The sequence below is a fragment of the Sinohyriopsis cumingii genome, chromosome 6 (assembly GCF_028554795.1).
Source record: "Sinohyriopsis cumingii isolate HCF-2022 chromosome 6, ASM2855479v2, whole genome shotgun sequence".
Lineage (NCBI taxonomy): Eukaryota > Metazoa > Mollusca > Bivalvia > Unionida > Unionidae > Sinohyriopsis > Sinohyriopsis cumingii.
In genome coordinates, this window is record NC_142966.1 from 70,786,242 (window position 1) to 70,813,963 (window position 27,722).

General features: G+C 33.9%; 1 protein-coding gene across 1 annotated transcript in view; it reads left to right on the top strand.

The window, feature by feature from the left end:
- LOC149797168 (nucleolar protein 10-like) overlaps positions 1-27,722 on the top strand; it is a 65,863-nt gene that overhangs the window by 26,814 nt on the left and 11,327 nt on the right. The window contains exons 8-16 of the mRNA XM_089961852.1: positions 2,927-3,012; positions 3,728-3,806; positions 4,621-4,770; positions 14,050-14,169; positions 15,546-15,624; positions 18,156-18,283; positions 19,023-19,121; positions 21,604-21,696; positions 23,592-23,771. Of these exons, the coding sequence (XP_089817978.1) occupies positions 2,927-3,012; positions 3,728-3,806; positions 4,621-4,770; positions 14,050-14,169; positions 15,546-15,624; positions 18,156-18,283; positions 19,023-19,121; positions 21,604-21,696; positions 23,592-23,771 (1,014 nt within the window). The remainder of the gene's footprint in view (positions 1-2,926; positions 3,013-3,727; positions 3,807-4,620; positions 4,771-14,049; positions 14,170-15,545; positions 15,625-18,155; positions 18,284-19,022; positions 19,122-21,603; positions 21,697-23,591; positions 23,772-27,722) is intronic.

Consider the following 27,722-nt stretch of genomic DNA (forward strand, 5'->3'; position numbering starts at 1 on the left):
GTCATAATAGGTAATCTACTTTATAAAATTCACATGTAGTGCATTCATGTTAGTAATGCATGACACCCTTGCTTGAGTTGATCCAGTTTGTCTCAGGGATGGGATTAAGTGTATACACCTATCTATTACAATGTATTTTTAGTATGGCCTTTATTACCTTTACTTTATTTTAGGGGCCCTGGGTGGCTAAGTGGTCTTAAAGCACTTACCCTTCCGCATCACTGCCATCTCACCTCAGTCTGTTTGGGTTTTGTCTCAGATTCGGCAAACGTGGTTACGTGAGAAAGCTTGCAAGTAGTTTCTCTTGGGTCAGTAGTTCTTCCCGGGGTTTTTCCAGGGTTCTTCCTCCACCATTGATATTGGCCACCATGTATAGCCTATCATGTGCTGACAAATGGTGTTAAACCCCACTACAAAAACAACAACAGCATTATTTTATTTCTCACTTTTTTGCTTGAAGGTGCTGTCTTAATGTAGAACAAGTGATTTCACATGACAGATCCAGCTATTCTGTTTAGCTATGATAGTTCACCAACATCCTTGGTTTATTGATATGAGGTATTAGTAAATGAAAAATCTAGTAATTTATTTATTCTTTGGAAGTAATATAATTTTTTGTTTTAAAAAAATGGAAGCCTTTTGGTTGTGTGTATTTGTATTTCATTCCTAATAAGGCATTGTATCTTTCCATCTGTTTGTTTGTGTTTTCTTATACATTCCTGATTTGTTCCAACTATACTATCGGTATTATAAAAGGCTTAAACTGTACAGGTTTCATGAGAAATGTTTCTTTTGGATGAATTTGAAAAAGATTTGACCGTTTAAATTGATTTCTGTTTCTTGGAAATCCTTACCCATCTGTTTTCTCTTTGGCAATTTTTTTAATTCTCTTATATTTAGATCTCAGATATTACAATACAATTACGGTTCTAAAAATGTATGGGAAGCATACAGGTACAGGTACAGGTAAACAAATATGTACACACATACACCAGAAAAATAAATACAAGATGTGATAATTGATCAGACATCTGCACTTTCTGGACAAACTAAGTATGTGAAGTGAAAAATGGACCCTACAGCAGCCTCATTCTTCACTCCTTTTTACACTAACTTGATGTTCATTTTCCTATATGGGGAAAATTATTAAAAATGGGGAGTTGGGTTGGGCCACTGACTTAAAGAACAATCTGTGTCATTAAGGATACATTAAGTGAGGATGCTTCTCATTCGGTGTGGAATGTTCAAAGGCCTGGCAGCTTGGATCATGCTCTCTAAAAATGCACAAGCACACACGTGCCCAACAGCCACAGAACTGAAACCAGTGAATTTCTGTGTATAACAATCATGTCTGTATTGATGCATTTATAAATTCTTTATTTTCACATGTTTATATTCTGTCTGCTACTAATGCAGGTACAGAAATAATATGAACATTGATTGACTCCTACAATTGCCTCATGATTATATTTGATTCATGATGCATTCTTTAGATTGATGTTTTTTGGAATGATGGGGGAAAAAATATCAATATGTAATTAATACTTACCTTAGCTATTACTAGAAAAAGATACCTGTTTATGATTGCATTTTTATAGTCCTTGACTTTTATTTTTAAATAAAATTGCAAACAAAAAAGTTAAGCAATAATTGATATGAAAAGATTGCATGTTAATCTAAACAACTTTTTCCAATTTTGTGATGTGCTTTGGAATGAACAAGAAGACATTACCAATAACAACAAAAATAAATAAATAATAGTAACAAAAACATGATGTCGTAAAACAATGTTGAAAAAAAATATGCAGTAAAATGTATTTTGCTGAAGAGGACTGGACAACAGACTGTAGTATAAATGTAATAAACACGACATGAAAAATAAACACAGAAAGGTATATCTTATTTATAATATTTAAATATATTGATTTCTGAAACCTTAAATTAGAGGACATTAAAAAGGCACACTTAGTGATGTATTAGTAGATACTGCTGCATTAACAACCCCACTGAACATAAGAACTCCAGCAAAGATAACAAAACTGCCAAATAGTTTTTTTTCATTTTTATTTTTATGAATATGTTCAGGTATAATATACTGGTTGTACGTGTATGCAATTATTTCCAGCAAGAATTTCCTCTCAATGGATTTAATGAAAAAGTACCATAATTTTGAGACAGCAGTTAGTAGCATTGTAGAAATATGTGTGGTAAAAATCAGTGTGGTTGAAATTAGCATTGTGAAAATTATGGCGCAAATTAGCAAATTAAAAAATGCTTGTAAGTTGGATGCTAAATGGCCCCCATGTTGATCATACAAGAACATTTTTTACTGTAGAGCAGTAAGTTGCACCCCCAGTGTCCTATTTGTTTATAGCTTTCACAATAATGTGTTATGTAACCATAGCTGGGAGACCAGTACATTTTTGTCATCAATACCTGAGGAAACTGAGTGACTTACTGACTAATTGATTGAAAGGGACACAGTAGGGAGAAACTTCATGCTCACTTTGTGGTCACCTATCTTTCAATATATTTTACTTTTCCTATCACAAGCATGGGTAAAACAGTCAGTCAACTGTGTGTGTACACTGTAGACATAAAAATGGACAAGATTTATTCAGAGTCTTTATTTTCAGTTTAGATTTTAGATAAATGAAATATTGGTGTAATTTAATTAAGGCTCTTTCATTTAAAGATGCAGAAAAGGTGTAATGCTAATGCATTACTTTGAGTTTGATTTTTACAAAAGACCCAGTAGCAGTCTATGCATGTATATTTTATTCTTATTCTAACGACATTATTATGTGCAATTAGATGGAACAGTTCTCAACATTTATTGTCTATAATTTGACTGCTAGTATTTGTTTTCAACTCTCAATTACGATAGGCTGAAGAGTTATGATAATTAAATGTATTACTCTTACAGGGTCATGTTGAATGTTTTGATCCACGAGTGAGGTCCAGAGTTGGAATTCTTGACACAGCTCTCAGTGGGCACATAGAAGATCTCAAGTGAGTGTAGCTGATAGAGTTAAAATTATAAAATACTAGTAGACAGATATAGACTGTTTACCACAGCTGTTGTTTGGCTTTCTCAGCTTGGTAACTTTCAGATGTAAAACTCTTGATAGCATAATGTTTTTTGACTAGGATCTTCAGTTTGGTTCGGGTTTACTAATAAGATCTTCAAAAGTCCTGATATTTTGTTCTTCTCTATTCCCCTGAGATTTGGCATGTCTCCTGTGGTTTGGCATTTTTCCCTCTTATCTGGCATGTCCCCTGTTAATGACCAAGTGTCATTACATATCATGCTTCAGGGTCTTTCCAATCCACTCACAAAAGTGGGTCACAGTATAGAAACTATGGATATCAGTGCTATAACCATTTAATGAAATCTCTTTTAACCTCCTTCCCAGTCCATAGAATAAGTTACTGACCAAAATGTAATTTTTCACAAAACATGAAAACGCAAACCCACAATAAAGAATTAATTCACAATAATTGAAGGTTTCAGAAATTAAAGTGAAGCTTACTGAAATTAATTTGAATATTAAATATAAATGGATGCACTCTAGCTTTTTGTATACATATATCATGTTATGTACATAGATTTTCATTTTCCTCACTAATTTCATGAAAACTATACTCATACAAGTATTGTGATTTCTGGTAGAAATAATTTACAAATGTTTGTGATGGATACATGTTGCTTTTAATGACTTTTCAGGATAGATTCTGTTCCATCGGTTACAGCTCTGAAATTTAGGGGAGGTCTTCATATGGGTGTTGGTACAAGTACTGGTCATGTGAGTGTTTTGCTTCACCCTTGGATTTTTTTCTCATGTTTTAACTTCGCCTTTCATGTATCAAAATGTGTATTGTATGATTGCATAGGTTACGTGTATCAAAATGTGTATCATACGGTTACATAGGTTACATGTATGAAAATATGTATCATATGGTTGCATAGGTTACATATATCAAAATATGTATCATGGTTGCATAGGTTATATGTATCAAAATGTGCATCATATGGTTGCATAGGTTACAAATATCAAAATGTGTATCATATGGTTGCATAGGTTACATGTATCAAAATGTGTATCATATGGTTGCATAGGTTACATAAAGGGGCCCAGGGTGGCTGAGCAGTTTAAGTGCTGGCTTTTACCAATCACTGTCACCTCATCTCAGTCCATGTTTGTTAGAGTCTTAAGCTTGGCTAGCGTGGGTATGTGAGAAAGCTTGTGATCGTATTGACTGGTTTGGCAATGTGTTGGACAGAATTTTATTGTCTTTACCTTTTATATTTTAACTTGTACTTCCTATTTCAATTTATTTCAAAGGATAATCTTTAAAACTTTTGTTCAGTTTTTTGTTGTTGACATTTGTCAAACTTTACCTTGAGATGACACAGTATAGCCACATTTGTGCGGAAGTGTCATAAAATGCTTCTGTAGTAGAACTTGTTTTGAAAGACCACCCCTTTGCCAAAAAATCAAGGTCTCTCAAGACAGGTGATATCATGACAGGTTATAACACTATAAAAATAAACCTGTGCATTAAGAATCCGGTCTCAAGGTTTTACTATACATAAATCCTAAAATGTTTTATTTCCAGGTATTGCTCTACGACTTGAGGTCAGACAAACCCTTGCTGATCAAGGACCACAAGTATGAGCTACCAATCAAGAGGATAGTGTTCCACGAATCGCAAGACCTTGTGCTCTCCATAGACTCAAAGATCCTGAAAATCTGGAATAGAAATGACGTACGTGGCTTTGAATACTATGAAATTTATTTATTATTAGGGTATTATTAATCATTGCTTTGCCAACAAAATAGTTAGGTTGCTAATTAAATTTGTGGATGTGGCTGTTCTAATATAGCATTCAAGGCTATGACCAATTTTTGGTTGAGTTTTTAATTTCAGGGCATGTAGCTAGCACAAAATCCTCAAAAACTAGTGTTTCACAAATTATGATGAATTAACAGTATATGACACATATACAGTGGCTTTTGATGGACCACTTGCTAATATAGCTGGAAGTTAAAAATAATTAGTACAACTGTTTCATGTATGATTTTTAGTTAGATTGTATGTACTGGCAGCCTCCCTTATGACGTGTATCACTTTCGACAGAGCAACGTAAAAACGATCATCTTCTATCAGCTATATCGTCCTTGTTAGATGAACCACCAATATTACAATTTATGCTGAAATAAAGTTCATTTCTTGCTCTTGTTAACTGTTCGTTTGGTTTGTTGATAAAAATAAGTGAATGAACAGTAATTTCATCTAAAAGAAAAAGACACCGTTTCACTGTTGGGCACGATTCGGTCAGCTGAGCCTCGCAGTGAAAGCAAGAAATATTGCATTCGCTAGGGAAATTCCATTTAAACTCCAAAGTCACCGGGTCAACACCTAAAAATAGCACCATATTGTGGAGCAGTGAACGGCCTTTATTTTCATATAAGTTTGAAATATATATGTTTAAATTAACTTTTCTTGGTAAGCATTTAAAAAATAGGTTCATTTTTCTGGCTAAATATCTCGGCCATTTTTTAAAATTAACATATGATACCTATATGCACTGGAAAGCCCACTTTTCGTTGAATTTAATGATATGCGTGGCTTCGAAATCTTGTTAAAGTCAGCCAATCGCAAGCATGCAATGTCTCGAGTCTCGGCTGTGAGGTGATTCCGAATGAAATGGCTGACCTCTCATCGACAGGTGGTCCAGATTTTGGTCTCATTTGTGAGAAATTGCAAAGCACATTGGTAAGTATTGTTTTTCTTGCTTTTCCTAACATTTATGAATATTTTTATGCATTTATTTTATTTTAATTTTAATGGATTAAATAAGATACTCTTCGATAAAATGCTTGTATACTGCGACAGGAAGTTCACAATTACGGTGTGTTAACCTATCTTGCATTCCGAGACTGTGAGAGTGATTTAATTTTAATAAATAGTAACTAACCTATATTGATTCGATGAATTAGTAAAATGAGTGAGTAATTAATCATTCTGTTGATAAATATTTTGTGTAGTGCTTGGATTTTTGCTCATTTCCTCACAGTTATTGGACGTTTATAAACCGGAAGTTGGATTCTGTTACGATGTATTTCTTCGTTCTGTTGTTTTCATCAAAATATTTTTCTTGGTCGAAGTTTCATTGTTATTTTTAGTTGGTCTCTCTGGGAAATCAGCACTTTTATACTATTATCATACACCAATAGTAATTAATCTCTGTATGTCTGTCTGTTTCTTTGCTATAAACATAAATAAAAAACACATTTCCATCCTCCCAATCAATCATTCAGTGTCATGATTTGGTATTATGTATAAATATATCCAAACGTTTTTTGGTAAGGCAAAACAAAACAAAATATGCTCACAAAGTTAAAACATTTAAAATTCTACCACCTGAAGATCTCAATCTAGAATATACAAAAAAAATAACTTAAAATTTTGATAATATTTATTTACAATGTTAAAGTTTCAAACTGTGGAAGAAAAAAATTAAGTTTCCCAAATCTTACACTGATACAGGTCTTATAAATTATTAACTGTGCTGTTTTGTACTTCAACAGAGAATGAAGACTTCCACCGTATGTCTAGGTGGTTGATTAAAAAGGGCAAAGGGATAAAAATGGCCCTTGAGCATCAAGAGCAAGATGTCATCATCTACAAGTTTTTTGATCCAGCTCCATCAGCTTAAAAGTAAATTTCCTGTCACTTCTGATCAAATTAAAGAACTTTTTGAAAAGATTCGCTCAGCCTCATGTCAAGATGATTTTAGGCATACAAATTTGCAGGAGGAGATGCATCATGTGCTGACAGCTGCTGCAGGAGCAAATTTAGAATCGATTTCTGAATCAGATGTTTTGTTATTTCTTAAAGTTTTCCTGCTGTATTTGTTTTATTGAGATTTTGATATTATGCAAAGCTGACGGGATTTTCCAAACAGACATGACCTTTTGATATTGAATTTGTTATATAACATGATTTTTTTATTTCAATAAAATTTTATTATTGGTTGTGCAGATTTTACTTTTTTGTGTGGTTGTATGTTGACGTCATGTGAGTTCTGCCTAGGGGGTAGGGAGATGTTTTTTAAAAATATTGTTTTAAATCCTCGGAATATAGAATCATTAGATAGATTGCAGAAATCAGAACACAATGTACCTTAAATTTTAAAAATTGATAAATAAATGGCCAAGATATTGAATTTTTTAATATTTGCGGCTGTATTTGCCGTTGACCAGTTTAGTGAAGATCGTTAATTTGGGGGGTCTGATACATTATTATTTCAGATAATTGAGTTCCCCAAAAACTTGAGCAAAGTCTCTGTATAGAATGCAAGAGATCTGGAAAGTTCCAGACTTAAACTGCAATTAGTTTCAATAATATCAACTACATAATTTGGCCATTTATGCAATTTGACAAATTTGAAGAAAATCTCGCCATTTTATGAAGAATATTTTTACCCATAACTTTTGAATCAGACAAGGTAGACATATAATCTTTTTTTTTGTTCTTTTAGTTTTATAAAGATCTATCTGTTGGTTATAAAATCCACACAGAATTCCTAAGTTGAAATTTTGGCTGCCAGTACATATAGATTGTAATGTGATTCCAGTTTATGGATTGATCTGGCCATACATTTGTCTACCAATCCTTTGGACATTTGGCATCCACAGTCTGGTATGGGGTTTTCATTTACATCGTATTCTCTGACATTATTGTTCACCAAGTAACAAAAGGCAGTATTTAGTTGCATCGTTTGAGCAGTACACCTTTTAGTAAACGTTATGTCACTGTGACACATACTTTACAGTCTGATTTTGTTAACCTTTATGGATATAGTCTATTTTATCAGGAACTATTGCCGATGGAGTCATATAACATGTGAAGTAATTGTTAATTGAGGTGTACTATAGTCATTAGTGAAAACTAGGTCAGTGTGACTTATATTTCATGATTTAGTGATTTTACTTAGCTTTGCATTGAGCCCAGATTCTATATGTTAGTTTCTCAGACACCATTGAGACATACAAGTTGGTATTTAGATGCATGAGTCCATTCAGAGGAATAATTTTTGTTGTTGATCAGACTGGTATACGATGAATGAAAATGTAATTACATGATTCAGTTTGCAAACTGGCCAAACTGCCATTGCTGGTTTTCTAGTTGTTTGCAGCACATGTACATGTATTTCTCTGTGAGGCATTTTAATATGGATATCAGCTTGAATCAAAGCATTGTAAGGAAACAATTTTTACGTAGGAATTACACCCTTCTAACTTCATTTTCATGTTTGTTTATTTCTTCTTCTTCTTTATATAAAGTACATGTTTTAATATGCCAGACATAGGGTGTGTAATTTTTCTTAAGATTTTGTTAGGATAAAATGCTTTTATGGAATTCATCATGTAATTTTTGTTATAATTATGTTAGGAAAAATGCTATTATGGAATTCATCATGTAATTTTTGTTATAATTATGTTAGGAAAAATGCTATTATGGAATTGATCATGTAATTTTTGTTATAATTATGTTAGGAAAAATGCTATTATGGAATTCATCATGTAATTTTTGTTATAATTATGTTAGGAAAAATGCTATTATGGAATTCAGGAGCATTTAGCAAACATTTTATATGAGTTATAAAAGCAGAGACATAGCTGCAGTGGGTAACATTTAGTGGTATGAAGATTAATCAAAATAATTGAAGAATAGTTACTGAAGTCGCATAGCTTTGTGCAAGTGTTTATGATTTTAAAACAATAAATTCATAATCTTTAGAGATTAAACTGCCTTAAATTGTGAACATTTTCAACCAGATACAATGTTTGTTTGATAATTAGGCGACTGATCATTTAAAGACACTTTTTTTGGTTATTGATTACCATTACTAGCCAAATGGAACTTTAATTAGATTTGGTTATCTGGTAACAATATCAATTCATGGAATTTGCTTTGTTGTGTATAGAACAATCACAAAGCTAATCACGTCACATTCAGGCAATATATTAAAGCAGGGATTTTAAGAAAATATGGTGTCAAGATTGTCCCTCAGGCCTGTTCCCTTAAATCATATTTATGGCCCAGGAAAGAACTTTCAATGTGGATAAGTCACCTGTAGATGCAATTTGCAATTTATCATTTGCCATTTTCACTTGTACTCTGAGTAACCAGAGAACACTGATAGATATTTTTTTTTAAAAACATCCTGCCTTCCATTGTTATCATGTATGTTTAAAAGGAACAATATACTTGTCTGAAAGGATTTTAGATCTACTGGTCATAGACTACTACTTTTCCTAAACTACTTGGAGGATAGCCTGGAAACGTTACACAAACATTTATCCCAAACTTTTGTCAGTCTAAAATGAAAATGGTGCTGTTTAATGATCCAGTATTGCAGCCACAGTGGCCATCCTGAAGTCTTCTTATTGCTACTTTTTCTGATTGAATAAACATGGAGCTTTCACTGAAAGACTTTTTATGATATTTAGTTGCTCCTAAATGAAAATATGGCCCATCATAAACAGGATAGCAGCCATATTAAAATCTTGTTATTGCTACTTTTACTTTATGGATGGTCACATCAGCATGGGGTTTTCACTAAATGACTTTTTATGATGTCTAGTTTTAAATGAAAATGTTTTTGCTGAAGTTTCCAATATGGCCACCACAGTAGCCATCTTGAAAAATCTTGCTACTACACCTGGAATGGATGGTCAGATCAACATGGGGTTGTCACTGAAGGACTTATTTTAATGATGCTTGGTTTGTTTTAAATGAAAGTGGTGCCCAGCATGGCCATGATGGTAGCCATCTTGAAAATCTCCTTGGCACCATTCCTGAATGGAAAGTCATAGCGAATTTGGATGTTCATAGGATTCTTTTAATATCTAGTTGGTCCTAAATGCAAATGTTTCCTCTTGAACATACTGTATGGCCGCCACAGCAGCTGTCATGAAATATTATCATCGCTGTGCCTCCTCCTGAATTAATGTTTTCACTACACAATTCTTTTTATGGTGCCTGGTTAGTTCTAAATGAAAATGGTTGTGGTCCAACATCCAAGATGGCTGCCACAACTTCCTTCTTGAAAATCCTCTTGGTATTTCTCATGAATGGAATGTTGCATAAGCACTGGGTTTTTACCAAAAGAGTTATTATGTCTAGTAGGTCCTAAATGAAAATAGTTCTGTGTGAACATCCTGTAACACAGCCACAGTGGCCATCTTGAAATCTTATTATTGCTTTGCATCCTGAATGAATGGTCATATCAACATGGGGGTTTCACTAAAACATTTTTTATGATATCTGGTTGGTTCTGGATGAAAATGGTGCTGACCTGGCATAACTATATGGCTGCCTTGTCAGCCATCATGAAAATCTTTTCACTTTGCTTCCTGAATGGAAAGCCATATCAATGTGTTGTTTTCACCAGAAGACTTCTTATGATGTTATTTTTGTCATAAATGAAACTAACTCAGCATGAACATCCAATATGGCTCCCACAGTGACCATTTTTAAATTGTATTATTGCTACTCCTTCTGAATGAATGGTCATATCAATATAGTGTTTTACCAATAGATTATTTATGATGTCTGGTTAGTCCTACATGGAAATGGTTCTGCTTGAACATCCAATATTACCACAAAGAGTAGATATGTTGAAAATCTTGTTATCACTACTCCTGAGCAAAAAGTCATATTAACATGGGGTCTACTTGGTCCTAAAATTGTGCTGATTTAGCATCCAATGTGGCAAACACAGCGCCATCTTGAACTTGTTATTGTTACTCCTCCTCGATGTAAAGTCATATTGATATGAGGTTTTATCAGAAGACTTCTTATGATGTCTAGGCATTACTAAATAAAAATTATGCAGATCTTACAATTCAGTATGGCCACCATGTCAGTCATCATTGAAAATCTTGTTATTGTTACTCCAAAATGGAAAGTTGTATTAACAAAGGGTTTTCACTAGATGACACATTATGATACCTAGCTTTTCCTGAATAAAATTTGATACCAAACTGACCTCAAATATAACTACCACAGTGAACAATGAAATTTGATACCAATCTGACCCCAAATATAGTTAATAATGAACAATGAAATTTGATACCAGTCTGACCCTAAATATAACTGTAACAATGAACAACGAAACTTGATACCAGTTTAACCCCAAATATGAATGTAACAATGAACAATGAAATTTGATACCAATCTGACCCCAAATATAACTGCAACAATGAACAATGGAATTTGATACCAATCTGACCCTAAATATAACTGGAACAATGAACAATGAAATTTGATACCAATCTGACCCCAAATATAACTGCAACAATGAAATTTGATACAAATCTGGCCCCAAATATAACTGCAACAATAAACAATGAAATTTGATACCAATTTGACCCCGAATATAACTGCAACAATGAACATATTGGAAATATTGACACTGGTTCTCCTGAATAGATGATCATATCAACATGGGGTTTTGTCATCTAAAGGTGTCTAACTTGTCTTCAAGAAAGGAAATATTAAGAATCTTACTTTTAGTTTGGCTGCCACAGTGGCTAATTTAAAAAAAAATTATATTGCACAGAAATATGACAGATGGTTTTATCACTCAGTAGTTAAAATGAAGAAATGGTATTATCTTGAATTCCTGAAAAATATATTTGGACAGGAAAACATCAGTTTCTTTGATGGACTCTTATTTAACTTTAGACATCGTTGGAAATAAACTACATAAATAACAGTCTCATAAGTTTCAGGGATACATTTACATAAAAAAGTCACAAATTTTATAATCAGAATAACCATATTTTAAATATAACCCAAGCACAGTAACATAGCCAGAGATGCTGTCAGGACATGCAAATACGGGAATCATGCAGAATTTGTATCAATTCGTGCACATGGATAACATAGATGCATGAGTACTCCCAAAATTAGTTTAATGTTGTGCATAAATGTACTCTGTATTGCCGTTCTGGATCACTGCCATCTCACCTCTGCGTGGGTTCGAGTCCAAGGCTCGGCTAGTGTGGGTACATGGGAAAGCCTACCAGTAGCTTCTCATGGGTCGGTGGTTCTTCCCTGGGTTTTCCAGGGTTCTTCCTCCACCAGTTATACTGGCCGCCATGTATAGCCTATCTTGTGCTGAAAAATGGCGTTAAACCCAAGAACAACAACAAGAACAACAACTCTGCATTGTATACAATTATTGTGTAAATGTTAAGCATGTCATGCTGTCAGTAGAGGTTTTGTGGTACTTGCCATGACATCTGTCTCGTCAGTTTGTAAAATGCATACTCATCTGGATTCTTTGGCTTGACATGAATGGTTGTTAAAGTAAATTGCATTGGCACATTGGGCCCTGGAACAAGCATTTTATCATAGCTTGAACCTTGCATCAAGGAGGCTTTACAAATGTGTGTTTAAAGTATGGCTACCTAGGTCACCCGAATGGCTTCTTCCGACTTGGATCATCTTCTGATGAAGATTTTGTTGGCTAATGATAGTAATGATGATTATAAGTTTTGAAGTTATGAACTATATCAGATTATTGGAGCAGGGAAAATGTTAATGATGATACCACTGAATGATATTGAACCCAAAACTTAGACCAGTTTATATGCTGGATGGACAAAATGAGACAGCATGCAGGTCAACCCGATTTCATTGGTATTTCAAAAGTGAATGTAGAAAAGGCAGAATAACAAGCCTAATTAAAATACAACTTTAAAATTAGAGACTCCAGTGCAATTTTCAATTCTTTTCTCAAACAGTTTTGGCCAGTAGCTTCCCGTGGGTCGGTGGTTCTTTCTGGGGTTTTCCTGGGTTCTTCCTCCACCATTAATACTGGCCACCATGTATAGCCTATCATGTGCTGAAAAATGGCGTTAAACCCCACAACAACAACAACAACAAAAACATTTGTGTGCTGCGGGATCTTGTGCTACAAAGCTATATAGACCTATAACATTTTAGATAAATTGAATAAATAAGAATCTAAAATGAAATTAAAAAGTGAAGATATTTATTTGATCAAAATATCTCTGTCCTGAAAAGGACACTGTGGTATTGATGGACTTGAAACCATAATATAGGATTATGGAGCAGATTAGAAATCTGGCATAATCATCAGCAAAACACATTTAACAAAGTGAGCTTATGTTAGTGAAAAATCTTATTTCAGAGCAGATGGTAAAACTATAATTGTTCAAGCTGGCTAAGCTTGCTATGTATATGCCCCTTTGGACAGCAGACTGTGAAAGGGGGATCTCAGCATAGGAAAATATTCATACATAGATTAAGCTCAGAAACAATCATCAGATTAATGCATATACACCTAGAGGTGACATTTGAAAAATATTTGTTTCATATGATTTATAACAGAGTGGACCAGGAAGAAAGATGGCTATTGAAGTGTGTTGTAAATATTGATATATGGCTGGGTGCCCCACCCCCACCCCCTTTAGATAAAAACCTGGCAGCATCTGTGCATAGCAGACAGCAAGTATACCAGTAAACTGTTTAACTTCATGTGATGAAAGCAGCATTTCTTTAAGTAACGGAAATGTTGCATTTTCTGTGAACATTAAGAGGAAATATCTGTAACTGTTTAATAATCAAAGTCTGATAGACTCGATGAACCAATCATCAATCTTCCAATATTAATGTATTCCCAATTCTCTGTTATAAATTTGACTCAGCATTATGAGTAACATGTATAAATGTTATTTCAAACTTGGAAATCTTTATTGAACTGGAGGCATTGGTCAGAATTGTTTCTGGTAACACCAACAGTCTTGTAGGTTTGTTACAGAGGGGTTACGATATTTTTCATCCTTTTCAATTTGTTGAAACATCAACTTTTGAAATCAGCATTTTCTTACTTCTAACGTGGCCAGTACCTGAAAGGAATAAACCAAAAAGGGCAAGATTTGCATGTTTTAACCATCCTTTATATCCCATATGAAGTTGTTTATGAGCTATTTGTGTTTACAGGGGAAGCCCTTCACAGCTGTAGAACCTGGGACAAACCTAAATGATTTGTGTATGATCACAGGGTCTGGAATGGTATTTATGGCCAATGAGGCACCAAAGGTCCTTACATACTACATACCGGTAAGTCTATGTTAATTATATTCAGGGTTTTATTCCTAGGACAGGATTCATGCTAAATTTAACATCTTTACATTATGTATTTTATCCTTTTGTACTTTACGTTCACATGTATTTGGAAGGTATTATCTTCCTAAATTTGTGTGCCTTTCATCATGACACTTTCAAATTTTATGTTTAGTTGGCATACATAGCTACCTTTGTGATGAGGTGCCATAAGACATTATATGCATACATATTCTCAGTAAAAACCCACAGAATGTGGACAAATTATGCATTATATTTGCAATCCCAGCCTTCATTTATTTCATCTTCATATTTAGAAATATCCCCTCTTATTATCTAATTGACTGTTAAGTCCATGTTTAGAAATATCCTCACTTGTTAGCTCACTTGACTGTAAGTCCATGTTTAGAAATATCCCTTTTTGTTAGCTCACTTGACTGTAAGTCCATGTTTTGAAATATTCCCTCTTGTTAGCTCACTTGACTGTAAGTTCATGTTTAGAAATATCCACTCTTGTTAGCTCACTTGACTGTAAGTCCATGTTTAGAAATATCCACTCTTGTTAGCTCACTTGACTGTAAGTCCATGTTTAGAAAGATCCACTCTTGTTAGCTTACTTGACTGTAAGTTCATGTTTAGAAATATCCACTTTTCTTAGCTTACTTGACTGTGAGTCCATGTTTAGAAATCTCCCCTCTTGTTAACTCATTTGACTGCAAGTACATGTTTAGAAATATCCCCTCTTCTTAGCTCACTTGACTGTAAGTACATGATGAGCTTAAGGTATGGCCTGTTGTCCATTGCAACTCTCGTATTGTCATTGTTCCCACTGTTAAAACAAAGTCATATGGATAATTTTCTATTGCATACCACAGCCCAGCAAAATGTAACGAATTGCTCATTGATCTCAGACACAAGGACACTGTGACCTCAGTCAAGAATACTTTTAAAACTCACCTGTTTTGACTACAGGAAGAGATTTAAAGACTTAATAATGTTTACTTCCTTAATTATTGTCAGCATGGTTTTGTTTTATAGTTTCATAATGTTTGTTTTTGTAATCTTGTCATTGTATATGTTTCTCTGTTTTTGCAAATATTGTAAACACTTATTGCTTCTAAAGATTAAGGGCTGTACTAAGTCCACATTACTATTATTATAATTATTATTATTATTATTATTGATTAAAGCTAAAATCAGAAATGTTTGTCGCTGAATCGAACGCTTAACAATACAGCATTCCCTGATTATAATACTGTCCATGGGAGTCACAGTATACTGCCTTGTAATGAAATATTTTATGCAGATAAATTTAGTATTACATCATACATTCGATCCATGACCATACCTGCCTTAATTACATCTCTTTTCAGGCGTTGGGTACTGCTCCAAAATGGTGTTCCTTTCTTGACAATTTGACTGAAGAATTGGAGGAAAGTGAACTTCCAACTGGTAAATTTTTCTTGAATCAGGAATATTTTAGCAAATGTTTTACCATGGAAATAAATCTCTTTAATTTTTAACTGTATTTTTTCTAGTTTAATCAAGAACAAAATTATCAAGCAAAACAAAGACAGTTAAACATGAAACCTGTCGAAATTATTTTTGTGTATGTTTAATATATTTTTTAAAAATTTCTTGATGATTTTTTTTAATTAAGTGAATAAATATTCCATTGTAAAAAGAAGACAGTCAGAAGTTAAATTTACAATCTTGTATGAATGCTGTTAACCCAAACAATTTTTTTAAGACTGATGCACTGTTTGTCGTATGGGCTGTGTCTGAATGTTAATCCTACCAGGTCATCCCATACCCATTAACAGTAAAATGACAAACATTTCCATTTAGTTACCTTGAAGATTCTGTCTCACAATAGTAAAGACATTGTCATCTACAGACAATTTTAATGGGATTTAATTTTCTTCGTGACTGTGTTGTAAATACTTCCAGATAATTTTACTGGGATTTAATTTTCTTAGTGACTGTGTTGTAAATACTTCCAGATAATTTTACTGGGATTTAATTTTCTTCATGACTGTGTTGTAAATACTTCCAGATAATTTTACTGGGATTTAATTTTCTTCGTCACTGTGTTGTAAATACTTCCAGATAATTTTAATGGGATTAAATTTTCTTAATGACTGTGTTGTAAAGGTGTGGAAGATCAGAAGAACATTCTTAATGACATCAACACCCATTCAATTTTAATTGCTCAGGTCAACACAAAACATGAAAGAATAGTCCTGATTACTTCTCAGCTACCTGTAGCTATATATGGTTAAAATAGATGAAATATACAACTGTTTTCTGTCTACCCCCCCCCCCCATTTTTTATCAATACTGGTCATAGACCATAGGTGGCAACCTTGAAAATGTTGTTGTCACTACTCCTTTGGAGTGGATGGTCATATTGACTTGGGGTTTTCACTAATAGACAGCTAATGATGTCTGGTTGGTCCTAAAATGAAAAAGATGCTATTCTGAGGTTCAATATGGCATCCATTTTGAAAGTCTTGTTATTCCTACTCCACAGGAATGGATGGTCATGTCAGTTTGGGGTTTTCACTACAAGATGTATTATGATGTCCAGTTGGTCTAAATCAGATTGGTGCAGATCAGGGTCCAATGTGACCACCAGTGGCTGTCTTGAAAATCTTGTTATTGCTACTCCTTTTAAATGGATGGTCATATCAGTATAGGTTTTTTTTTATTGAAAAACTGCTTATGATGTCTAGTTGGTCTTAAATAAAAATGCTGCCAATCATAAGTCCAGTTTATGCTTTCACAGCAGTCTTTTTGAAAATCTTCTTATCACAACTCTTCCTGAACAGAAAATTATATTGACTGGGTTTTTGCCCAAAGAAGTCTTATTATGTCCAGTTGGTAAAAAAATGAACATAATGCTAATGTGACATCCTATAAGGCCACTACCCCATGGCCATCTTCAAATCTTGTTATCACTGCTCCTTCTAAACGGAATTTTGTATCAACATGAGATTTTCCCTGGAAGACTTTGTGTGATGTCTTCATAGTCCTAATTGAAAATGGTGCCTGTCTGAAATCCAATATGGCCACCACTGCAGTCATCCAGAAAATCATTTTATTGATTCTCCTTGTGAATGGAAAGTCATATTGACACGAGTTTTCACAAAAAGTCTTCTAATGATGTCTACTCAGTCCTAAATGAAATAGTGCTGATCAGGGGTCTCATATGGCTGCCACATTGACCAGCTTGAATGCAGGAATAATCTTATCATCATGGTGTTTTCACTAAAAGACTTCTTGCAATGTCTTAAATTTAAATGGTGTTCATTTGATGCTCAGTATTTTTGCCATCTTAAAAAACTATTTTAGCTACTCTTCTTAAAGGGAGATTCATTTTGACATGGGGTTTTCATGAGAATAGTTCTTATGGTATACTTCGGTGTAAATGAAAACGACTAATCCTTTATATGGCCACCATTGTAGCTATCTTGAGGATTGTTTTATCTTTGCTTCTTCCAAATTGAGGACTATATCAACATTGGCTTTTCACTGGTCGATTCATTATGATAGTCCTAAATAAAAATGGTATCAGTTTCAAATTTAATACGGTGCCATGAAGGCTATCATGAAAATCTTATTGTCGCCACTCCCCCTGAATGGATGATCATTCTGACATGGAGTTTTCACAATAAAATCTAACACTGTCTACTTTGTCATTAATGAAAATGGTGATAATCTGACATTCAGTATGTCAACCACAGCAGATGGTTTCAATATTCAGCAGTTAAAAGGAAGCAATGGTCTTATCTTGAATTTCTGGAAGTTCTTTTTGCCCATTAAAGCATCATTCCCTTCATGGGACTTGTTTGTTTTATTTTTTTACTGCAACAGCTGTTAATAAAATTTTTACCAAACCACACACACACGCATGCACACACACGGGACATCAAAGTCACTGCATACTGTGAATATTATTCTTTTTAATATTTATGTTTCAGTGTATGATGACTACAAGTTCGTCACTCGCACTGAGCTTGATGAGCTAGGCTTGACACATCTAATTGGTTCGAGTCTCCTCAGGGCATACATGCATGGATTTTTTATTGATATGCGACTCTATCACAAGGTAATACAGCTAAAGTTTAAAGAAGCTTCTCATTGTGCACGAATTTGCAAGAAACATTCTGATAACTTGGTCTTATAGATTTTTCAGATTTGTCAAATGGATGCTTATCCGAATGATCTCAGGTCCCGTGTCTGATCATTATTCAAAATTGGACAATGGTATAACTTTGGAAGGCTAACAGTTGGTTTCAGTATTTATTTTGTTTAGAATGCATTTAGTTTGGTATTGATAACACCGTATATTGTCTTTGGTGCGTATACAGTGATCTTCCAATGCCAAATGTCACAGATGTATGGAAGTGGCAAATTGCTCTTATATGATACACATTGGAACTTATTTGGTTTCTATTTCAGATTCCATTTGCAATAAATTATTAATCTTTTTTTGTGAATTTGTCAAAGCTGTTAAAATCAATTCCCCTCTCCCCCCCCAAAAAAAAGAAGTCACGATCATTGCTAAAGTTTTATGTTGGTAAACAAAAAATATATTTGATCAATAGCTCTTCTTATCTTATTTGATCAGTTACAGCCATGTTTTATTTAAAAGAGCATTTAATACACTGACAGCTTTCATGCTGGCCATACATAATGAAGTTGCTTACATATTTTTTTTAATGAATTTTTAAAGAATTAAGTTCTCATTTATTACCCAATGACCATAATGAAAAGAAACATTTTATCAAATCTCTTTCTGCTTGTTCGAGATGTAAGTGGCATTTCTGTTTTTATTCTCTACCCAGGCTAAGGCACTGGCTGAGCCGTTTGCATATGAAGATTATAGAAAGAAAAAGATCAGGGAGAAAATAGAAGAGGAGAGGGCGAATAGAGTCAGTGTTAAGGTAAGTTGGATATTACCTGATTGCCGTACATAATGACTAATAAGTATGGATGTATGAGCAGACAAAAATAGAAAATAAATTTATGCTGATCATGAAATTACTAAACCTATCATACTACATTTGATCTCTTTCTACCTCTGTTAATTCATTTGTTAAAGGTGATATATGGAGAATATACTCAAAATGTCAAGCTCTTGGTAGAACATTATGAGTAGATTCAAAATCCATTTCTCCAGTAAGTTTAACTCCACCCAAATTGCTGAAATTCATAGTGATAGTTAATGAAAACTTGGATTATCCAAAATTACTGACTGCATTACCATCTTTGATAAACATGTGGCTTGCAGTTATGTATGACTTCATTATAGAACAAGCTGGGTAGCACTAATTAATGTAAAAGTGTATTGATTACACTTAAGTTAATTGATGATACATGTGTAGTATATGGTCACAAGCGTGATCAAAATTAGAAAAGGGGTATTGTTTTCTTTCATTTTCAAATGAAGATAGATGTATTAAATGGGATTTACACGTTATAATGAGTGAAACAAGGAAGTAATATGAAGACCTTTCTGTATAGGAATGCCACTCATTCTGTTTATTTTATGATACGGACTATCATTTCATCATAAATCCATCTAAAGGACTTAGATGTATCATTTAGGCCATCATTGGGGGTGAACCAGCAAATGAGAGAAAGAGGAATGTTGAAAAATAAGTCATTACCTTTCTTAGGGTACAGAGATTTGAACAGCATACACACATCCTTATTAAACCATTGATTTATGTTGTTATAAAATGGAGAAATAAGAGCTGCAAATATCAAAAATTTTTATACAGGACATTGTCCCCATTGAACCATTTTGAATAAGTGCAATTTAGTTTTGATGAGTTATTATTGACTAAATTGTTGATCTGATTTTTTTTCTCAATTTCGCTTTAAACCTAAATATATTGAAAAGTTAGAACATATGCAAGGATCATGTGTCTGTGTGAAATGGATGGTATTTTCATACTTCTTTAAAAAATTTTAAATAATTTATGCCATTTTCTGGATTTTATCATTGAGCATACCGATTGTAGTAGTTGCATTTGTCGTATCATTTTATTATCATTTCTTCAGGACCACAGTTTGCCATAACCTTCCACATTTCACTTCAGTTTATAATCTCCACACTAGCAAGTTCTTTCATATAATAATACATAAATTTTGCACCACAGGCGGGTAATAGCCCTGTCAAAATTTATTTGGGTCATACGTTTAAATGCAGTCATTCAGAAACAAAGCAATAGGAACTTTTATAATGAAATTGTATAGGGGGTGTTAAGGTATTGTAGAGTCAGATATAGTTTTAAATAGAAACCAACCATATTTGACCTTTAAGCACAGACTGTATGGCATTTATATTTATAAAGTAGTGATAGCAAGGTTCTCTAAGAGATGATAAAGTCACCACTTGATGTTTTTCTGTTGACATAATGTCTCATTGTAAATTAGAGAGCAAGGTTAGTTGGGCTTTTAATTTTGTATCTTATTTTATTTTGTCTCATTTTTTGTAATGGATCATGACTGACAAATTTGAATAAAATGTTCACAAGTTTTGGGCTCTCTCTTCCTATAGGGTTATGAAGTATGCATTCCTGCATTTGGCATTTGGTGCAGTAATAGTACTTTCACAAGGGTTAGTGTCTTTGCCATTGGTGAATTTTAGGCTAAAAGAGGAATTCTCATAGACTGAATAAATGATCAAAAGCTATATTATTTTCCTGAATTTTATGAGTGTAGTTTGTCAAAAAAATGTTTAATTTATTTTAGTTTTTCTCCTAATTTTGACTTGTGACATGAGTAAGTTCATGTTTTGTCAGTAATTAATGAGCACAGCTTGATGGAAACTCAACATAGTAATCACTATGGTGTCTATGTGTTTATGTCTGTATGACCATTAGTTTGTCCACAGCCTAGATTAACCTCACTTTTGAAGTTAATTTCTTTTTAGGTATGCCTCGTCTAGCCAAATAAAATATTGTTTTAGAAAAAAAAGATCTCTTGTTTTCCTGAACTTTGACACATCAGATGAGGAAGTAACTTGTTTTTGTTTTAGTGAGTTTAATGCCAATTTTCAGCACATGACAGGTCATACATGCTGGCCAGTGTATTTTTGTGGAAGAAGAACCCAGAAAAACCTTAAGAAGAACCACTGACCCACAGGAAACTACTGGCAAGCTTTCTCACATACTTATGTTGGACCATGCCTGATACTCAAAAGTCAGTGCGGACAGAGATGAGATATGTGAGTGATTTATAAAGGCATATGCATTAGACCACTAGGTCATCCAGGGCCCCAAGATAAGTGATTCAATGTGTAGTTGAAATCAGTTTGATTCTAGTACCATCTTTATTCAATAACTATCCTAATATTATCCTAGCAAAATGTGTCATCCCATTATTATTAGTGTAACACATGGCAATTTTATGTTTCAGAAATTGCCAAAGGTGAACAGAGAGCTGGCCCAGAAGTTGATTGAGGCAGAGGAGGAACAGGAAACAGAACCAGCAGCCAAAAAGAAAAAGAAGGTAATGAAACCTTTTCAACATTGCATCAAGAAAGGCATTTTATTGAATGCAGCGTGCACTTACGTGTGAAATGTAATATATACAGACAAAGAAAGAAAAGAAAATCCAGAGATTTGGATAATTAAGACCACACTGTAAATTTGGCAGTGGCCAAGTTGATGACATATAAAATTCATGTTTATTTTCAAAATATCTGCAGCACAATAACTGCATAGGAATATACACATTATCAGCTACCATTCTATGAAAACAATCTGCAGATGTAAATACTGATTGGTATGTAATATTTGCCAAACCACAGTCAAATCCTCAAAAATTAATCAATTCACAGTATTTGCAGTCATGTGTAATGTTAGAATTACAAGTATTTACAAGTTTAAAATTAAAAGTGAATATTTGCAGACTAACCAGTTGAAGTTAGTTTTTGAATGCTCCAGTCTTGTTTTAGAATTCACAATATATAGAGCCTAACCAAGTCAAGTTTAAAGTTTTAGAATCAGCAGCATTTACAGCCTAACAAAGTCATTTCGTTTTAGAATTCACATTATTTACAACCAACCCAAGATTGCTTGAAGTCTTAAAATTTACAGTATTTATAGACAACCCAAGTCAAGTTGAAAGTTATATAAATCACTGTGTTTACATACAACCCATATCAAGTTTAAAGTTATAGAAATCACTGTGTTTACAGACTACCCATGTCAAGGTTAATGTTTTAGAAAACAGTGTTTACAGAAACCCATGTCAAATTTAATGTTATTGAAATCACTATGTTTACAGACTACCCAAGATGGGCTTAAAGTTTTAAAATGCACAGTATTTACAGCTAACTTGGACATATTTTAAGAATTCACATTATTTACAGCCTACCTAAGACAAGTTTTAAATTAGAATTCATGTTATTTACAGACTACTTAAGTCAGGTGTATTTTTTTTAGAGAAAAACTGAATGTGAAAATTACTTTTCTTGTTTTCTTCAAATGCAAATATTTTAAAAATAATAAATGAGATCTTAATAGAAATGTACAATAAACATTGCTAAACCAGGAAAGAAGGGGTAATTATTTGAATCATTCCAACAGTTTTAATCCCTTTTGTTTTTGAAAAGATTGTAATATCAGTATTTATGTTTCTGTTGTGGATATTAGTACTAATTTATTGTCATAATTTTTACCTTGGCATTTATATTCATCAGCAAAAGATGAAGTACTATTCCACATATATTATTTTTGAAGAGACATTTGTTTAGTCAGTTATCTTTAATTACAATTTTTACATCTGTGAAAATCCCACTAAAATTGAATTTTGATTCAAAAATATTGAATCTGTGTGTATGCTAATTATGCTAAAAATAGAAATTTGGTGAAAATAGTCATGTCTGTGAAATGTTGTTGTTGTTGTTGTAGGGTTTAACGCCATTTTTCAGCACACGATAGGCTATACATGGCGGCCAGTATTAATGATGGAGGAAGAACCCGGGAAAACCCCGGAAAGAACCACCGACCCATGAGAAACTACTGGCAAGCTTTCTCACATACCCACATTGGCTGAATCTGAGACACGAACCTACGCAGACAGAGGTGAGATGGCAGTGATCCGTAACGGAGAGCGCTTTTGACCACTCGGCCACTCGGGGCCCCCTGTGAAATGTAAAACATTGCCTGTTTTGTTTATTGTACATTGTTGCTGTTGTGGACTACTATTTCAGTTGGTTGAAGAGCGATGATAGCAGAGGAATGCCATATTTGATTATAACTCATTCATGTTCTGCATTTATTTTTAGTTTAGTGGGCTTTTGAATTACCAATCGTTTTAGTAGCCATTACGCAGTTTTGCACATTTCCTTGTTTGATATTGAGTGCTATTTACTAAATATTGTTGTGATATTTTTGCAGAAGGTTGCCGCAACCAACTTACTGAAGGACGACAGGTTTTCTGCCATGTTTCAAAATCCAGATTTCCAAATTGACACTGAGAGTGTGGAGTATCGCCTTCTTAATCCAGTTGTTTCCAAACTTGACAAGGCTAAGAAAAAGAAACTGGCCAAAGAAGAATCACAGTTTAAAGAAATTGAGGTAATAAATAATGCAGTATGTATTATTATGTATATCTATGTTGGGGATTATTGATGCTATAGAAAGTTGTTATTTTTGTAAAATATCCGAACCTTTTATCTGTCAGATGCTTTACTCAGTCACATTTATGTTTGGAATTTAATTTCAGGTACATCCTGAATCAACCCCTCCCACAAATATTAAAAACAATGTGCCTTTCCTATCTGTATACTATTTCAAATTTTATACCTTATGAAGATACCATTATAATATTTTTTCCTGCCTTTTGATGTTTGTCAGTTTAGGTAACATTGTATCTATCACTTCCAGAAATCTGTTTGGCATGTTCTAGAAAATGGCCACAAACACAATTGGTCCTGTGTCATTTATTGTATTAAAATCTCATAATTGTTGCAAAGATTCACTTCTAACATAGTCATTTTTTAGTATTGACTGATATTATCCTGGAGAAGGCCTGAGATTTTGGAAATTCCTAAGCAAAAACTTGCTTTGCTCAGCCAACTTATAGTCCCTAGCCTTAGTCATTGAGATGATTGCAGATCACTATGGTAAAGATTGCTGAGGACCTAGTGGATGTGTTAGTAGAGTCAGTGATGGGGAGGCCATAGTAAGGGTGTGATTCCTTAAAAAGAAAGTTGCACTGAATCAGATGTATCCAAGAGACAGTTTCAAACTCTTGCAGAAACATTTATGTCATAAAATCATATATCCCAATCGTCCTTATCATAAATCCCAATAGTCCTGATCATAAATCCCAATAGTCCTGATCATAAATCCCAATAGTCCTTATTATAAATCCCAATAGTCCTGATCATATATCCCAATAGTCCTGATCATGTATCCCAATAGTCCTGAGCATGCCTTAGCAAACAGAAGATTGAACTGGAGCTGCCAAAAATGATCTTTTGTCACCAGCAAGACTTAATCCTGAAATTTTAAACAGACAGATGCTGGCTGATGAAGTTAGAAGGTCCTTTGGCTATTGAAAGGCAGTTAAAAATTAAAAGAAGAGGAAGGTATTCCAATAATGAGCTACCAAATCTTTCTCTAACATATATCACCTGACTTGAAAATTATGTTACCAGCTCTTAAGTTTACTATGTTTTGGACTGTTACACTTTGAACTCAGTTTTAAGGCTAAATGTTTCGAAGTAAAATGGGTGAGTACCTTATGGTCATAATTGTTGACAAGTATTTATTTACATTCATTTTGATTTGCATTATATACTAGTACTTATATGTCTTTACTATGCTAACCAGTAGATTCCCCACTTTCTGAAATGACATGGGCCACTTGACACTCTTATTTGCTTAATCTTCATTATTAATTTTTTATATTTAGTCACTGTCATGAACTAAGTGTCAGACCATGCTGTTTCCTTATCATTGTATGCACAACCTATGTAATGTTCCATTGTGGATGGCTTTACTTGAGCTTTGTGGTATTTAGCTTCACTGGGTTATATTAAAGCTCAATGTGTCACTTAAATGGGACTTGTCTTTGAAATGTAAATGCCACAGTTCCTAACTCAAAGCATGGGATAGGTCACCAGACTATGGAGAATGCCTTCTATGCTTTACATGATTTTGACTTCATTAGAATTATGTTCTATCATCTCATGGATGAGACACAGATTTCTGGATCTTTTAAAGTTGTTTGGGCCATTTTTGAGTTTGATGTAAATATGGGGAGGAAATGGGATGATGGATGAACACCAGTAAAATGGACCATCATTTTGATTTGTCTTTCATTAATTGCTTTGGATGTTCTGCATATTAATAGAACAACAAAAAACCAGTCTGAATTGCACACAATTGAGCATAGCCAATCAGAGTGCAACTAGCATGTGTGTGCTATCTGAAACCAGTCAGTGTTGATTTTTAACTATTCAGTTCATAAACTATGGCAGCTATATCCATTCACAGATGAAGATGTGAACAAGCAATCTGCACCAGAATTCCCTCTCTAACTTGGCCTGTTTAATCTCCCTTTTCTTACCATCAGTCATACTTACAATATCCACATGGCCATCACCAGGAGAAGTGACCAGGCTCTAATAAACAGTTGTCATTTAAACCATAACAGCAGTATCAATGACAACTGTCTTCCCAGATTAGAAAGTTACCTATTTAAACAAAAGCCACTGTCTCCTCTTTCAAAGCTCCAATCAGTGACAATGTCTGTTTGTCTCGGTACCTGACAGTACTCTCGGAGGCACCAGACTCCTTCGTTTTTGACAGACTTGGAAGGATCTGTTCTTAGACAATGATTGTGTGAAAATGTTGGTTCAGTTGGATTGAGAATTACATTCAGCAATTCCTCTTTTTCAACATCCATTCTGTGACTTGTGTGCCAGAGAAAGCACCATTATTGGAGTATGGGAATGTGGGCAGTAGAAACTTTAACAAGCCGGACCCTCCAGGCATCTTATCATACCTATGTCTGGTACCAGAAGCAATGGAATGCTTAGACCAGTGATTAAATTGAGTGAGCTCAGCAAGTTCTTAGTCCCACCCATGTTCAAGATACAGATAGCTTGGTTGGTAAAGTTTTCTTTACAGAGGGATGCATTGTTGTCTCCTTCCCATCTTTTTTAGTGTTAGGGAAGTTTTTTTACTTGTTATATTGTGAGTGCACCTTCCTTCGGGTCACTTTGTGTGGATTGTTGAATTGAGTTAATCTCCAAAAAGATTTTGGTTTCTGGCTTTTCAGTACAGCCACAAACCTTCCTCATCTGGGTCTGCTGTTAATATGTCCTTTACAATGGCTATTTTAGTTCAGTATTGCCCTTTTCCAGTCATTTGAATAATTGTATTGAGATCTTGAGTGAGACCAGTTATTTCCTAAATCAGTAGTTGAATTGTTGTTGGTTGTCAGCAGAGTTCTTTTGGAATCACCTTAACGTCAACCAGAGATTGTGGTCAATATTGAGACCAGTACATAAGGTTGAGGTGTCCACCTTTTACCTTGCTTTCATTACAGTCAGTAGAAGCCAGAGAATGGTCTGCAAATAGATATTCTGGATACAAGGGTTAGTCATGGTAGTCCACAACTAATTGGGAATCAATTGTCAGATCTCTTTGGGGCCCCGAGTGGCTGAGTGTTCTCAAGTGCTCACTGTTCTGGATCACTGCCATCTCACCTCTGTCTGCGTGGGTTTGAGTCTCAGGCTCGGCTAATTTGGGTACATGAGAAAGCCTGCCACTAGCTTCTTGTGGGTCTATGGTTCTTCCCAGGGTTTTTCAGGGTTCTTCCTCCACCTCCTTGTGACTTCAAACTACCCAGTTAACATTCTACAAAAGCACCAGGTGAGGAATATTTTATATCTGGATATGAAATCCACAAGTGTGCTTTTGCTTCTCTGATCCCACCCCAAGACAATTTGAGTTCATTATATATCTGGACCAAGTCTGTCTTCCTGAGGAATGTGCCTTGAAAATCATCTTGGCAGTATCTACTAATCACAGAGAATTTGAGACTTTATTGATGTTCTGGGTCTCCTCAGTGCTGGAATGATGTTATTTTAATTAAATACCAAACTACAGCATAAGGTTATTTTAATTAAAATACCAAAACTGTAGAATAATGTTATTTTAATTAAGATACCAAACTATAGAATACTGTTATTTTAATTAAAATACCAAAACTGTAGAATAATGTTATTTTAATTAAGATACCGAACTATAGAATACTGTTATTTTAATTAAAATACCAAACTACAGCATAAGGTTATTTTAATTAAAATACCAAAACTGTAGAATAATGTTATTTTAATTAAGATACCAAACTATAGAATACTGTTATTTTAATTAAATACCAAACTACAGCATAAGGTTATTTTAATTAAAATACCAAAACTGTAGAATAATGTTATTTTAATTAAGATACCAAACTATAGAATACTGTTATTTTAATTAAAATACCTAAACTGTAGAATAATGTTATTTTAA